Source organism: Hyperolius riggenbachi, chromosome 2 (genome assembly GCF_040937935.1).
Source record: "Hyperolius riggenbachi isolate aHypRig1 chromosome 2, aHypRig1.pri, whole genome shotgun sequence".
NCBI classification, from domain to species: Eukaryota; Metazoa; Chordata; class Amphibia; order Anura; family Hyperoliidae; genus Hyperolius; species Hyperolius riggenbachi.
The window spans coordinates 354,079,441-354,095,229 of NC_090647.1; the positions used below are offsets into that span (position 1 = coordinate 354,079,441).

The 15,789-nt window shown below is 44.0% G+C and overlaps 1 protein-coding gene across 1 annotated transcript in view; it reads right to left on the minus strand.

The window, feature by feature from the left end:
- Window positions 1-15,789, minus strand: part of LOC137546797 (uncharacterized) — an 80,405-nt gene that overhangs the window by 12,704 nt on the left and 51,912 nt on the right. The window contains exons 3-4 of the mRNA XM_068269653.1: window positions 2,113-2,265; window positions 1,660-1,802 (exon numbers count right to left, since the gene is read on the minus strand). Coding sequence (XP_068125754.1) covers window positions 1,660-1,802; window positions 2,113-2,265 — 296 coding nt within the window. The remainder of the gene's footprint in view (window positions 1-1,659; window positions 1,803-2,112; window positions 2,266-15,789) is intronic.

Below are 15,789 nucleotides of genomic sequence, written 5' to 3' on the forward strand. Positions count from 1 at the left end.
TGTGTACACTAATATAGAGTATTAAAAAAAAAAAGTAGTTTCAATCGATAGTATTCCTTTAAAGTGAACCCGGGGTGAGAGTGATATGGGGGCTGCCATATTTATTTCCTTTTAAACAATACTAGTTGCCTGGCGGCCCTGCTGATCTATTTGGCTGCAGTAATAAACTGAATTACACCAGCAACAAGCATGCAGCTAATCTTCTCAGTTCTGACAATATTGTCAGATACCCCTGACCTGCTGCATGCTTGTTCAGGGTCTATGGTTGAAAGAATAAGAGGCAGAGGACCAGCACGGCAGCCAGGCAACTGGTATTGCTTAAAAGGAGAGAAATATGGCAGCCTCAATATTATTCTCACCTCAGGTTCCCTTGAAAATTGCAACGCAAAGACAGTGGGCCCAAGTTTTGGTGACCCTTTCCCCAGAAGAGTCACATAATTGTGCAGGTTTTCTCAAGAAAATACACATAATATGAGCAGATTTACAAAATACGTGCAAACATGTCGGCAGATATGCCCAGAAAATACGTGCAATCATGTCGGCAGATATGCCCAGAAAATACGTGCAATCATGTCGGCAGATATGCCCAGAAAATACGTGCAATCATGTCGGCAGATATGCCCAGAAAATACGTGCAATCATGTCGGCAGATATGCCCAGAAAATACGTGCAATCACGTCGGCAGATATGCCCAGCAAATATGTGCAATCATGTCGGCGGATTTGCCCAGAAAATACGTGCAATCATGTCGGCAGATTTGCCCAGAAAATACGTGCAATCATGTCGGCAGATTTGCCCAGAAAATACATGCAATCATGTAGCAGATTTGCCCAGAAAATACATGCAATCATGTGGCAGAACTGCCCAGAACCTACACCTGCTAATATAAATAAAAAAAAAACATTTACTCACCTGCAGCAGCAGACCTCTTGTCCCAGTCTCCCAGTCTCCATCCGGCGCGCAGCTCCCATGGGTGGTTGGGTGGATAGGTAGCCTTTAGGTAGGTATCCTGGTCGGTAGGTAGGTAGCCTGGTGGGTGGGTAGGTAGGTAGGCAGCCTGGTGGGCGGGTAAGTAGGTAGCCTGGTGGGTGGGTAGCCGGGTGGGTAGGTAGCCTGGTGGGTGGGTGGGTAGGTAGCCGGGTGGGTGGCTGGGTAGCCGGGAGGGTAAGTAGCCTGGTGGGTGGGTAGGTAGCCAGGTGGGTAGGTAGCCGGGTGGGTGGGTAGGTAGCTGGGTGGGTAGGTAGCCTGGTGGGTGGGTGGGTAGCCTGATGGGTGGGTGGGTAGGTAGGTAGCCTGGTGGGTGGGTAGCCTGGTGGGTGGGTAGGTAGCCTGGTGGGTGGGTGGTTAGGTAGCCTGGTGGGTGGGTAGGTAGGTAGCCTGGTGGGTGGGTGGGTAGGTAGCCTGGTGGGTGGATGGGTAGGTAGGTAGGTAGGCAGCCTAGTGGGTGGGTAGGTAGGTAGCCTGGTGGGTGGGTGGTTAGCCGGGTGGGTAGGTAGCCTGGTGGGTGGGTGGGTGGGTAGGTAGCCTGGTGGGTGGGTGGGTAGCCTGGTGGGTAGGTAGCCGGGTGGGTGGGTAGGTGGCCAGGGGGGTACGATTTCAGATGGAAAGTTTGCTTTCAGTATTTAAAAGTGCCTGCATTAACTTTGCTGCTGGCCATACCTTATGTAATTTCCTTCCGAATCTGTCCTTCTTCCAAAGCGGACAGGACAGAATATACGAGTATAATGGTGAAAAAGGGCACTTGCTGACAGCCACATCCAGTTTCCTGCATTCATACTATAGTCAGCATCTAGCAACAGCTCCTCAACAAAACAGAGAGAGATTAAAAGCTAATTAAAGTTGTAAAAGTGAGTGTCATACTTTACCAATTTTTACATTTACCAGTCCTGATATTGCTGGTGTTTTTACAACAGAATTGCCATTAAAGAGGAATTGTACTGTGCAGAGTACAGAAAAGCATCATAATGAGAATCACCCTTGTTTCTGTGGTCTGATTGGTTGCTGATCATAGGTATACTCAGAAAGGAAAATATGTAAGAGCAGTCTTTCATGCATGGATAATATCTGGATTTCAAATAGTAATCTTAAATTGTTTAAATAAGTATTAGTTACCGGTATATGAACCTTCATGCCTTCTTCCCAGCTGATCCAGAGGTCTCCACGTGTCAGGAAACAAGCCACAGCATGTCTGGCCAAGTGATGGATCCAACCTTCTTCCCTCAGCTGTGTCATGATGGCATCAATCCACGGGAAGCCTGTCTGAGCCTAAATGATAAAACAAGACCCATATAACATTACAAATCAGAAGAATAAAGCAGAACTACAGTGAATATGTCCCCTCTGATTTAACAGATACATGACACTCTTTTAGCTACCATGAAAAGACTTCTGTTTACAACAATCCTATATAATAGTTACCAAGTGTCTCTGCGTCCTCTTTTGTCCCTGTGTACACAGACAGCCATTGGGACAGGAGGAGGACGGGCCGGGCATGTGGCGGGCTCATGCACGCTGACATGCGGCGGTCACAGGGGCATGCGGGGAGGGGGACCGTGAGACATAACTACAGCCCGTTGTGTTATAAAACTTGCATTCATTTTATCCTGGAGCCGTATCACATGACATGCCAACAGGAAATGCTCTCTCTCCACTATTGTATTAGGAGATTCATGTGCCAACAGCAGGGGAGAGACTGCTTGAAATATAAACAAAGCAGGGAGATTATCTAGATCAAGGCTTTTCAACCTGTGGTAAGCGTACCACCGGTGGTACTTTGCTGTTGGCCAGGTGGTACACACCAGGTTTGCCTGCCACTTTATTACCCGCATGCCACTTGTCCTGGTCCTGTCCTGCCTCCACAAATTTGGCTCCTCCCTCGCTCCTTGCTGTGCTTCTCTGCAGCATACTTCAGACCTCAGATCAGTGGGGAAGAGACAGCCAGGCGAACGGTGCATAGTAATAGCGCAGATACAGAAAGTGACATCACTGCTCACTTCCTGTATTTGAAGTATACACGCCGTCACCATGCACCGTTTGCCTGACTGTCTCTTCACTGCGGCTGGCTTACCGATGATCTGAGGTGTGGACTATATCGCAGGGCAGCACAGCAAGGAGTGAGCAAGGGGGGAGCCGAACTTTGTGGTGAGTCACTGCCTAGCTCTCAGCTCTCTGGTGGTGGGACTAGGCTACCTATAATTATGCAGGGGTGGGGCGAGCACTGTAATAACAGTGCAGGAGATTTAGGCACAGCCGGCGCCATCAAATATATGCGGGGGGGGGGGGGGGAGGGGAGAGGAACTTGCAAGGCTAGCTATGTTGGCAATCTACCAACAGATTGCCAATACTGACAATATGTAGGCTTGCAATCAGGGGCGCCTCTAGCCTTCTTGTCACTTCAGGCAAGAAATCCTGTGGCGCCCCCCCCCCCCATAAAAAATAAAACAAAAATCATATACATTATAGAACACTTCACACATGATATAAGCCATCAGAGAGGGATAACTATGAAATGGGGCCCTGGGCAAGATAAAACTTTGCCCTCCACTGATGGTCACCTGGCTTATTTAGTTAGATTTGGTGGGGACTAGCAACCACCAGGCCCCTAAACTCTCTCTAGACCCTAGGCAGCTGCCTATGCTTACCTTGTGGATGATCAGTATTTTATGCCATACAGCACATGCTGCCAGTATGCACCTCAAATAAATACAGCACCAATGCTACAAGTTCCAATGTCAGTCACATTGCAAGATTGGATTATCAAGCAAGACATTCTTACTTTCAGAATAATTTTTCACAAACATTATGAGATATGCAGATATGTTACCACCTGTTAGGGTAGGACTGGAGTGGGTATATCATGACATTGAAGGGCTGATATGGTAAGGTGGTTTAAGGCACAGTGCACACCGAGCGGTTTTAGCAGCGATCCGCCAACCGCATCTGTCTGTGAAAACGCTTGGCTAATGTATTTCAATGGGATGGTGCACACCAGCGGTTTGAGGTTTTTTAGCAAACTGCAAACGTGCCTCCTGCTGCACATTTGCGGTTTGTAGAAGCGATTCTGCCTCAATATAAAGTATAGGAAAAATGCAAAACGCTCTGAAAAACGCTAGATCAGAGCAGTTTTCCAGGCGTTTTTGTTACAGAAGCTGTTCAGTAACAGCTTTTACTGTAACAGTATTTGTAATCTGCTTCACAAAAACGCTCGGCGTGTTTAGAAAATGTCTCTAAACATGCCTAGAATCGCTCTGAAATCTGCTCCAAAAACCGCTAGCGTTTTGAAGATCTGCTAGTGGTTTTGGTGTGCACTGGGCCTAATAGTTTGATTCATAATCCATTCTAGAGATAAGCACAGTGTGTTTGTAGTGTAAGTGATACAAGAGAAGAGAAGTAGAATGGAGGGAGGAAGGGTAGTAGAGGGTCAGAATTGATGACATGGATGAGCAGATATCTATGAGTAGAATAGAGGCTCAGTGGGTAGCACTACTGCAGAGTCCTAGGCTTGAACATTGGCCAGGGCAAAATCTGCATGGAGTTTCTGTCTTCAGACACTTCAGACATTTCCTGCATCCTAAAAAACATACTAATAAGTCAACTGGTTTACCCCAAAACAATCCTATATTGAAAATATTAGACTATAACTGTGGTAGGGATATTAGATTGTGAGCTCCTCTGAGGACAGTCAGTGACATGACTATGTACTCTGTAAAGTGCTTCAGGAGATGTCAGTGCTACATAAATAAATAATAATAATATGGTAGGACATTATACTATGATTATGGTAGGGTTAGATTGTAAGCTCCTCTGAGGACAGTCAGTGACATGACTATGTACTCTGTAAAGTGCTGCAGAATATGTCAGTGCTATATGAATGCATAATAATAATATGGTAGGACATTAGACTATGACTATGGTTGGATTAGATTGTGAGCTCCTCTGGGGACAGTCAGTGACATGACTATGTACTCTGTAAAGTACTGCAGAAGATTTCAGTGCTATATAAATATATGATAATAATATACTGTATATGGTCGGACATTACAGTTTGACTATGGTAGGGATGAAATTGTAAGCTCCAGTGAGCAGTCAGTGACATGACTATGTACTCTGTAAAGTGCTGAAGATGTCAGTGCTACATAAATACACAATAATAGTTCCAAATGCTACTGGCTCCCCTGAAGAGTGCTCAGACTAGTGTACATAGTTGTGCACATTGTTCCCCAAGTAGCAGTTGTTTGGTCAGAGAGACAGTGGGAGAGGGAGCATGAGCAGAGGGTGTGGGCGAGCAAAGTTAAGCTCCACACTCACCACAGTGACTGCAACAACACAGGAAGATGGATCCAGCGAGGTGTCCCTTATGACAAGCGTCCAGCGATTCATCTTCCTGCCAGCGGGTATGCAAGATGTCACGTGACATTACAGGACGGGCGCAAACGAAAAGTCAAGCGACCGCAGTACTTTATGGGGTGTCGTCAAGGATCTTAAAGATCCGATCCTCAGTGACGGTCACTTATCACCACACAATGCTAAGCGATGTCACGACATTGTGTAAATGACTACTTGTCGCTCAAAAAAAAAATTGATGGACATCGGGAAAATCGTTGGAAAAATCGTGAGGTGGTACATAGCATTAAAGAGAGGGCAAACAGACAGCATTAATGGAAATACATTATTATGCCAGCTTCAATTATAAGTAGTGATGGATGTAATTACACACATTGCTTACATGTCCATTATCATTATTTGAGCATTTAGATGCTGCCCTCCTATTCACTTGCTCACAATGAAAGACAAAACCTGCAACCCCCACCAGGGCCGGGCCGAGGCATAGGCTGGAGAGGCTCCAGCCTCAGGGCGCAGTGTAGGAGGGGGCACAGAATTCATTCAGCTGTCATTCCTAATTGTGTTTGAAGCAGAAAGAAATAAGAAAATGGGATACATGACAGTGACTGCAAGCCAGATAACTAGAAATTAAGGTGTTGGGGAGGTTGGGGGCCCTGGGGCACCTATTAGTCTAATAGCAATCAGTGTGTGACGGCTGGGGTGGGAGGGATGGAGGGGCGCACTTTGGTGTCTCAGCCTTGGGTGCTGGAGGACCTTGTCCCGCCTCTGACCCCCACTGTGTCCATTACACACTTCAAACACTGTCCTTGTGAATTCAAGGAGAAGTGCAGGCTGTGTGTCCCAATGGGGAGAGCATCAGATGATCCTACCGCTCCATAGCTAGTCATGGCAATCGTCCTGACATCTAGACATGCCAGACATTCTAGCAGAGCACAGTGTTGTCTGCAGAGTTTACTGTTTGTTTGTTTGTCTCACTCTCTCTGCAGACTCAGTAACATTTGGCTGTAGGGCGCTGTCGCCTCTGTACACTGAATAGTGAGGGACTGTCTCAAATCTTTCTATGAATCCTTATTAGATGCAGGGGCAAACGCAGGATTTTTAAGGGGGGAATTCCTGAAAGGTCCAGAAGCACGTATGTCCCCGAGTGCTTCCGAATACAGGTGGCTCCATACTGCCCATGCACAAAAGTGCGCTGGCGTATTACGGAGCTGCCTATCTTTGGAAGTACTCAAGGACACGAGTGTTTCTGAGTGCTTCTGGTAGCAGCAAATTTGAACGGGGTACAGCGCTGGCACAACCCCCCCCCCCCCCCCGTGAAAGGAACGGGAGATAGACTTAGTTTGGACAATTGGAATATGCCACCTAGTGTCACATAGCGCAAGCGATACCCATATGATGCAGGGATATATGCATCTGCGGAAAATGGCGGCGCTATATAAATACTAAATAATAATATTTTGCCTCACCAGGATTGCACTTTTATTTAGCTTTCCTGTATGACAGCCAGCTCTAGGGGAAGAGGGAAACAAAGGTGAATGAAGGAGGCTGGTGCACACCAAGAGTGCTTCTGAGCGTTTTTCAAATCAACAGTGATTTGAAAAGCGCTTGGCTAATGTTACCCTATGACGGTGTTCCCACAGCAGCGTTGTGACTTTTTCAAAATCGCAGGTATGCTGCATGTAGCATGTTTTTGAGCGATTCATTCAAAAATCGCTGTGAAAATCGCTTCACAAAATCACACTCACAAATTGCTAGCGATTGTCATTTTGGCGTGCACTAGCCCAGAGAGAGGAGTGGAGAAATTGAGAATAGCCTGAGATGGAGCAGAGAACTTATCTGTATTCACACAGGCTACTTGCCTGTAATCGGACTCCTGTCCCTGTCAGCCTCTCACACAAGTCTGAAAGCAGCCCTCCTGGAGTCTAGGGACTGTCAAAAACTTTTCAACTTGTATTTACCAGCTTGCCTGCCCTCTAATTGCATCATGTCTGACACTTCTGTGCTGTGGAGAGTGGGGGACTCCAGAATCAACATTCTCTCACTGCAGGCTGCATCTTCTTGTGTGGGAAGCTTGGCTGCCTCTCTCATTCTATTAGCTGGAGGGAGGCACCAGAAGTAAGAAGGGAGGGAGAATGAGGCTGTTTATATTATGCGGGCTTGGCTGGCTGAATACACAGCTCAGTGCAGGGGGGAGGTTCCAGACACCCGGAATAGCCCCCTGAGTTCCCCAGTGAGATGCATTCCTAAAAACACTTGTGAGAGTAGAAAACTTTCACTAAATACTCTTAAATGTCAGTCAGTCAGTCAGGCTCAGGGTGGACTCATGGAGGGGCAGAGAACAGCTATAAACCAGACACATTCTTCTTACGGAGTTTCTATAAATCTGAACTCTGAATGATTCTTTACCAGTGACTTAGCAGAAGGCTATTTGTGAAAAGAGCAGAGTAACCAAGCAGCTCAGGGTGACCCAAGCTACTAGGAATGTATAGGGGGATAAAAGGTACCAAAATGCCCTCCTACTAAAAAAGCAAAGCTTGGTGTAATTTGCCTTCTTAAAACAGAAGGAAATCTATTTCTCTCCAGTCCCTTACAAACTTCTTTCAGGACAGGAATTTTTATTTCCCCTTGGACTGACAGTAATTTATTGCGCCTTCCCCATCAAAGCGCTCCAAGCCTCTGCCTGGGTGGTCAGTAGGTTAAGGCGCCCCTGCTTGCAATCTAATTGTAATCTTTTTCCCCACCAATGCCTCCTACTTTTCCCCTCCCATATGCCCTCTTTTCTTGTACCTGTAAGAAAAAAGTGCCCCGGGGGTACTTACCTCAGGGAATGGGAGACCTTTGTATCCTAAAGAGGTTTCCCCCTTCCTCTTCAGTAGAGGGGATCCATCTCTGGGAGCCCCAAAGTTCTCCTTGTCGGTGTGTGCGCATGCGCAGTAGTATTTGTTTTCCTTGACTGCAATGCTTGTGTTTCTTTAAAGAGGCTTCGTTTCCTGCCGCCGGACCCGCTCACGTCATCGGGCGCATACTGCGCAGCCGCAGTGTAATATCTCGTGTGATTACACTGGGACCGGCAGCGGGGAACGGAGCATCGGAAGAGGACATTACCGCTGCAGGGGGCCGATGGAAGCACCAGGTAAGTGTCAGCTTGTTTGATTTTTAGGATGCAAAAGAACTCCTTTAAAGGGCAACTGAAGTGAAAAGAATACGGTGGCTGCTATATTAATTTCCTTTTAAACTATACGAGTTGACTAGCTGCCCTGCTGATCTATGTCTCTGCAGAAGTGTCTGAATCACACCAGAAACAAGCATGCAGCTGACCTTGTCAGATCTAACAACAATGTCAGAAACACCTGATCTGCATTGTTCAGGAGCTGTGGCTAAAAGTATTAGAGACAGACGATTAGCATGATAGCCAAGTAACTGGCATTGCTTAAGGGCCCGTTTCCACTAGCCTCCGCGTGCGGCTGCGAGACTCGCGGCCGCACTTCCGGGTCTGCGGGTACGCAGACGAATCCCAGAAGCCGTGCCATGCATGGCTATGGGATTCGCTGCCTTCCGCGCAAAAACTGAGGGCAATGCCAGCCGAATCGCTAGGGCAAGCGATTCGGCCGGCGGCGCCATTATTTCCTATGGCAGAGTTTCCCCGAGCGATTTGCCTTCGGGGAAACTCTGCGGATTCGGCCCTTAAAGAAAACCTGTACTGAAAATAAAAGTCAAAATAAGCATACACAAGTCATACTTACCTTCCATGTAGTCTACTCCTCAGTGTCTTTCTCCTGTCCTGCGTCCTATTTGTTCACTATGATCAAGGGAAATTTCCGTCCTCCATTTTGAAAATAGCCATTACCCCATAACAGCTTTCTGGTCAGCACACAGTTAAACTGTAACATCGCCCACTTGAGCCATAGGGAAACATGAACATTACCTGGTACATCCGTTTTCCTCTCAGCTATAACTGACAGCAACTGATATTTTACTGACAGCAACTGATATATTTCAGATCTGACAAAATATTGTCAGAACTGGATGGGATTATTGTCAGAAGAAAATGGTGAGCTTCTGAGAGGAACGGATGGCAAGGCAACTATGTAATGTTCATTAGAAGTTACCTCATGTGTTTATTTTAAATATTTTTACTCAGTACAGGTTCTCTTTAAAGGCCCTTAAATATGACAGCCTCAATATCCCTCTCACTTCAATTCTCCTTCAACTGCTCACTTTTTTCACTGTAGTGGTCCGTTAAACAGTGGACATTTGAGTTAGAAAATAGCAGTTGAAATTTGGCAGTTGCAAAATGACAGTTGAACTGTCATTTTCCAACTGCCATTTTCCAACTGTCAAATTTTAACTGCCATTTTTCAACTGCCATTTTTCAACTGCCATTTTCCAACTGCCATTTTCCAACTTTCAAATTTTAACTGCCATTTTCCAACTGTCATTTTCCAACTGCCATTTTTCAACTGCCATTTTCCAACTGTCATTTTCCAACTGTCATTTTCCAACTGTCAAATTTTAACTGCCATTTTCCAACTGTCATTTTCCAACTGTCATTTTTCAACGGACATTTTCCAACTGCCATTTTTCAACTGTCATTTTTCAACTGACATTTTCCAACTGCCATTTTCCAACTGTCAAATTTTAACTGTCATTTTTCAACTGTCATTTTCCAACTGCCATTTCCAACTGCCATTTTCCAACTGCCATTTACTGCCATTTTCCAACTGTCAAATTTTAACTGCCATTTTTCAACTGTCATTTTTCAACTGCCATTTTTCAACTGTCAAATTTCAACTGCCATTTTCAACTGTCATTTTTCAACTGTCATTTTCAACTGCCATTTTTCAACTGCCATTTTTCAACTGTCATTTTTCAACTGCCATTTTCCAACTGTCAAATTTTAACTGCCATTTTTTCAACTGCTATTTTCCAACTGTAATTTTCCAACTGCCAAATTTTAACTGTCATTTTTCAACTGTCATTTTCCAACTGCCATTTCCAACTGCCATTTTCCAACTGCCATTTACTGCCATTTTCCAACTGTCAAATTTTAACTGCCATTTTTCAACTGTCATTTTTCAACTGCCATTTTTCAACTGTCAAATTTTAACTGCCATTTTTCAACTGTCATTTTTCAACTGTCATTTTCAACTGCCATTTTTCAACTGCCATTTTTCAACTGTCAAATTTTAACTGCCAATTTTCAACTGTCATTTTTCAACTGTCATTTTCAACTGCCATTTTTCAACTGCCATTTTTCAACTGTCATTTTTCAACTGCCATTTTCCAACTGTCAAATTTTAACTGCCATTTTTTCAACTGCTATTTTCCAACTGTAATTTTCCAACTGCCAAATTTTAACTGTCATTTTTCAACTGTCATTTTCCAACTGCCATTTCCAACTGCCATTTTCCAACTGCCATTTACTGCCATTTTCCAACTGTCAAATTTTAACTGCCATTTTTCAACTGTCATTTTTCAACTGCCATTTTTCAACTGTCAAATTTTAACTGCCATTTTTCAACTGTCATTTTTCAACTGTCATTTTCAACTGCCATTTTTCAACTGCCATTTTTGTCAAATTTTAACTGCCAATTTTCAACTGTCATTTTTCAACTGTCATTTTCAACTGCCATTTTTCAACTGCCATTTTTCAACTGTCATTTTTCAACTGCCATTTTCCAACTGTCAAATTTTAACTGCCATTTTTTCAACTGCTATTTTCCAACTGTAATTTTCCAACTGCCAAATTTTAACTGTCATTTTTCAACTGTCATTTTCCAACTGCCATTTCCAACTGCCATTTTCCAACTGCCATTTACTGCCATTTTCCAACTGTCAAATTTTAACTGCCATTTTTCAACTGTCATTTTTCAACTGCCATTTTTCAACTGTCAAATTTTAACTGCCATTTTTCAACTGTCATTTTTCAACTGTCATTTTCAACTGCCATTTTTCAACTGCCATTTTTCAACTGTCAAATTTTAACTGCCAATTTTCAACTGTCATTTTTCAACTGTCATTTTCAACTGCCATTTTTCAACTGCCATTTTTCAACTGTCATTTTTCAACTGCCATTTTCCAACTGTCAAATTTTAACTGCCATTTTTTCAACTGCTATTTTCCAACTGTAATTTTCCAACTGCCAAATTTCAACTGCTGTTCTTAACTGTAATTCTCCAACTGTCATTTTTTTTTAAACTGTCGTTTTCCAACTGCCAAATTTCAACTGCTGTTTTCCAACTGCCATTTTCCAACTGCATTTTCTCACTGTCATTTTCAACTGCTATTTTTAACTGCCATTTTTCAACTGCCATATTTTAACTGCCAAATTTCAACTGCTGTATGCCACGTGTTTTGCTCTGCATGGCAGTATTCATTGAAATGAGACAGCACTGTGTTGGCAGAGAAATGCATGCAGCAGTTCATTGTCAGAACGCACTGCTGCACAGCACATGAGAGTCTGTAACACATGACTGAAATAAGCTCAGCAATGCAGCAGTACATCCTGAACTTCACAGTTGTTATCAAATTACCATTTTTAAAGGACCACTATGGTGAAAAAGTAAGCAGTTAAAATCTTTCAGAACCGACATGTTTTGAACTAGTCTACCTCCTAATTGGGGATACAAAGGGTTTTCTTGTTTATTCAAAAGAATTTCCTCAAAGGCAGTTGCTAAGTCTAACTGCCAAAATAGTAAGATACCAGCCAGCGGTCCCTACTCGCACACTATTTTGGCAGTCAGACATAACAATGGCCGTTCAGCAAATACTTTTGAAAACAAAGGAAACTCTGAAACTCCATAGTGAGGAGATGGACTAGTCCAAAACCTGTTGGTTCTGTCAGCTTTTGAAGCGGACCTAAACTTAGAACTTCCTCTCTGCTCTAAGGAGATAAGCAACAGCATCATAACTTTAAAGAAAAACATTTCTTTGTTACAACTTACAGGAATCTTACAAAAACCCTGCAGTGTTTACTTTCTGGTGTCCTAAGAACACAAAAGGGTTAACCTTCTGTGTTTACATATTAGCCCAAACTATGGCATAGAGTGGCACACCTGACAGCCCTAATTTACACTTGCTGTTTACTTGCTGATAAGGCCTAATTAGACAGGCTAATCTCTCTAGACCCAGGCTTTGCACCTGTGGTATGCGTACCACCTGTGGTACTTTGCTGTTGGCCAAGTGGTACACACCAGATTTGCCTGCCACTTTTTTGTCCACCTGCCACTTGTCCTCGTCCTGCCTCCACAAAGTTTAGCTCCCCCTCCCTCGCTCCTTGCTGTGCTTCTCCGCGGCATACTTCAGAGCTCAGATTAGTGTGGAGGAGACAGCCAGGCCAACGGTGCACAGTGATGGTGCAGATACAGAAAGTGACATCACTGCTCACTTCCTGTATTTGAAGTATACACGCCGTCACCGTGCACCGTTTGCCTGGCTGTCTCTTCACTGCGGCTGGCTTATCTGAGGTGTGGACTATATCGCAGGGCAGCACAGCAAGGAGTGAGCAAGGGGGAGCCGAACTTTGTGGTGAGTCACTGCCTAGCTCTCAGCTCTCTGGTGGTCGGGACAGGCTACTTGTAATTAAGCGGGGAGGGGGGGGGGGGACTTGCAAGGCTACCTATATTGGCAGTCTACCTCCAGATTGTCAATACTGACAATATGTAGGCTTGCAATCTAATTGTAATCTTTTTCCCCACTAATGCCTCCTACTTTTCCCCTCCCATATGCCCTCTTTTCTCAAAGTGTACCTGTAAGAAAAAAGTGCCCCTTGGAGTACTTACCTCAGGGAAGGAGAAGCCTTTGTATCCTAAAGAGGTCCCCCCCCTTCCTCCTCAGTAGAGGGGATCCAGTGCTGGGAGCCCCATAGTTCTCATCGGTGTGTGCGCATGCACAGTAGCTGCTCTCTGTTCAGGCTCCAGCAGAAACAGCCATGCCTGATAGCATCCAATGTACTGTGCAGGCACACTGGAGGTACTTGAACATTTTCAGGCAATAAAAGTGGTACAATTAGTGAAAAGGTTGAAAAGCCCTGATCTAGATAAAAGCTGCAATGAAACTGAACAGCAGCCTGCAGGATTTCTCTCTGATCTGGATATGACATTGTTTTATCTACGCATGCAATATAGCTGCTACAAGTACTAGCTGTGAGAATTGTGACGTTTACACACATAACATTACTTTAAAACAGAGATAAGTAGGATAACATTTACAGTATTATCCAATACCTTCATCCCTTTTAAAAAGACTAGATTTCAAAGTTCACTCTAAACTTCCATTGAATCCAACAAATCCAACAAAGCAGCCCTGTAGCACACCTTCTCCCCCCCCCCAAAAAAAGAAAAAATACAGTGTTAATACACAAGTATAACAGGAGAAATAGGTAGCACTTCCAAATGCAGGCTGGACCCGATTGACCAACTGTATAGATGTGTAGAGCCCAAAACACGGGCAGATTACACAACTTGCATTCAAAACACATGCAGCAAATGGAGGACGTTAGCTTCCAAAAACAGTTAGCACGCAGATTCCACAACGTTGACCTGCCCTCACGGAAGAGACCTAGCCACTAATTAACAGATATAATATAGTGTAAACATAGGGCTGCTAGCCACAAATGGTCTACACATTTTCTAAAGAACAGCAAAAGATTGGCAGAGCTCTTAATCAGGCTGAAACTGAAATGAAACTAACATAGTTGGGAACAACTATGATCACTTTAATGCACTCATGGATTTCCATTTATTAAGCTTCTCGGGGTCTTCATACCAGTCTATCTGAAGACATATTGGATTTCCCACCATTTTTGTGAAGTTTGGAGTGCAAGACGCAGCAGTATAAAAAAAAATTCTCCAGAGTAGCTGCCCTTGAAGAGACACTGGTGGAAGAGAATGTTTCTTTGACTGTTAAAAAAAGAAAATGAATAATCAAATCTACCATCTAAATATGCAAAAATATAGGTTTTACATACAATAATTACAGTCTGCAATAACATACAGCAACATTCAGTTTCCCTACTGTTTACTGTCATATAGGTATCCTACCTGCATTTGTCTCATAACTAATGTCATCAGTGTAAAAGTCACATCTCCCCAAGTATCACAGTCAAGCTACAGTGGGATGCGAAAGTTTGGGCAACCTTTTTAATCGTCATGATTTTCCTGTATAAATCATTGGTTGTTATGATAAAAAATGTCAGTTAGATATATCATATAGGAGACACACAGTGATATTTGAGAAGTGAAATGAAGTTTATTGGATTTACAGAATGTGTGCAACAATTGTTTAAACAAAATCAGGCAGGTGCATACATTTGGGCACCACAAAAAAGAAATGAAATCAATATTTAGTAGATCCTTCTTTTGCAGAAGTTACAGCCTTTAAATGCTTCCTGTAGGTTCCAATGAGAGTCTGGATACTGCTTGAAGGTATTTTGGACCATTCCTCTTTACAAAACATCTCTAGTTCATTCAGATTTGATGGCTTCCGAGCATGGACAGCTCAGCTTTAACTCACGCCACAGATTTTCAATTATAATCAGGTCTGGGAACAGAGATGGCCATTCCAGAACGTTGTACTTGTTCCTCTGCATGGATGTCTTAGTGGATTTTGAGCATTGTTTAGGGTCGTTGTCTTGTTGAAAAATCCAGCCCTGGCGCCATTCTAATACATGGATATGTTTTGTTTTAAACCATTCCATTGTTGCCCTGGCTTTATGTTTAGGGTTGTTGTCCTGCTGGAAGGTGAATCTCCGCCCCAGTCTCAAGTCTTTTGCAGACTCCAAGAGGTTTTCTTCCAAGATTGCACTGTATTTGGCTCCATCCATCTTCCCATCAACTCTGACCAGCTTCCCTGTCCCTGCTGAAGAGAAGCACCCCCAGAGCATGATACTGCCACCACCATATTTGACAGTGGGGATGGCGTGTTCAGACTGATGTGCAATGTTAGTTTTCCGCCACACATAGCGGTTTGCATTTTGGCCAAAAAGTTCTGTTTTGGTCTCATCTGACCAGAGCACCTTCTTCCACGTGTCCCCCACATGGCTTGTGGCAAACTGCAAACAGAAATATCTTATGCTTTTCTGTTAACAATGGCATTCTTCTTGCCACTCTTCCATAAAGGCCCATTTTGTGCAGTGCATGACTAATAGTTGTCCTATGGACAGATTCCCCCACCTGAGCTGTAGATCTCTGCAGTTCGTCCAGAGTCACCATGGGCCTCTTGACTGCATTTCTGATCAGCGCTCTCCTTGTTCGGCCTGTGAGTTTAGGTGGACGGCCTTGTTTTGGTAGGTTTACAGTTGTGTCATACCCCTTTCATTTCTGAATAATCGTTTGAACAGTGCTCCGTGGGATGTTCAAGGCTTTGGAAATCTTTTTGTAGCCTAAGCCTGCTTTAAATTTCTCAATAACTTTATCCCTGACCTGTCTGGCGTGTTCTTTGGACTTC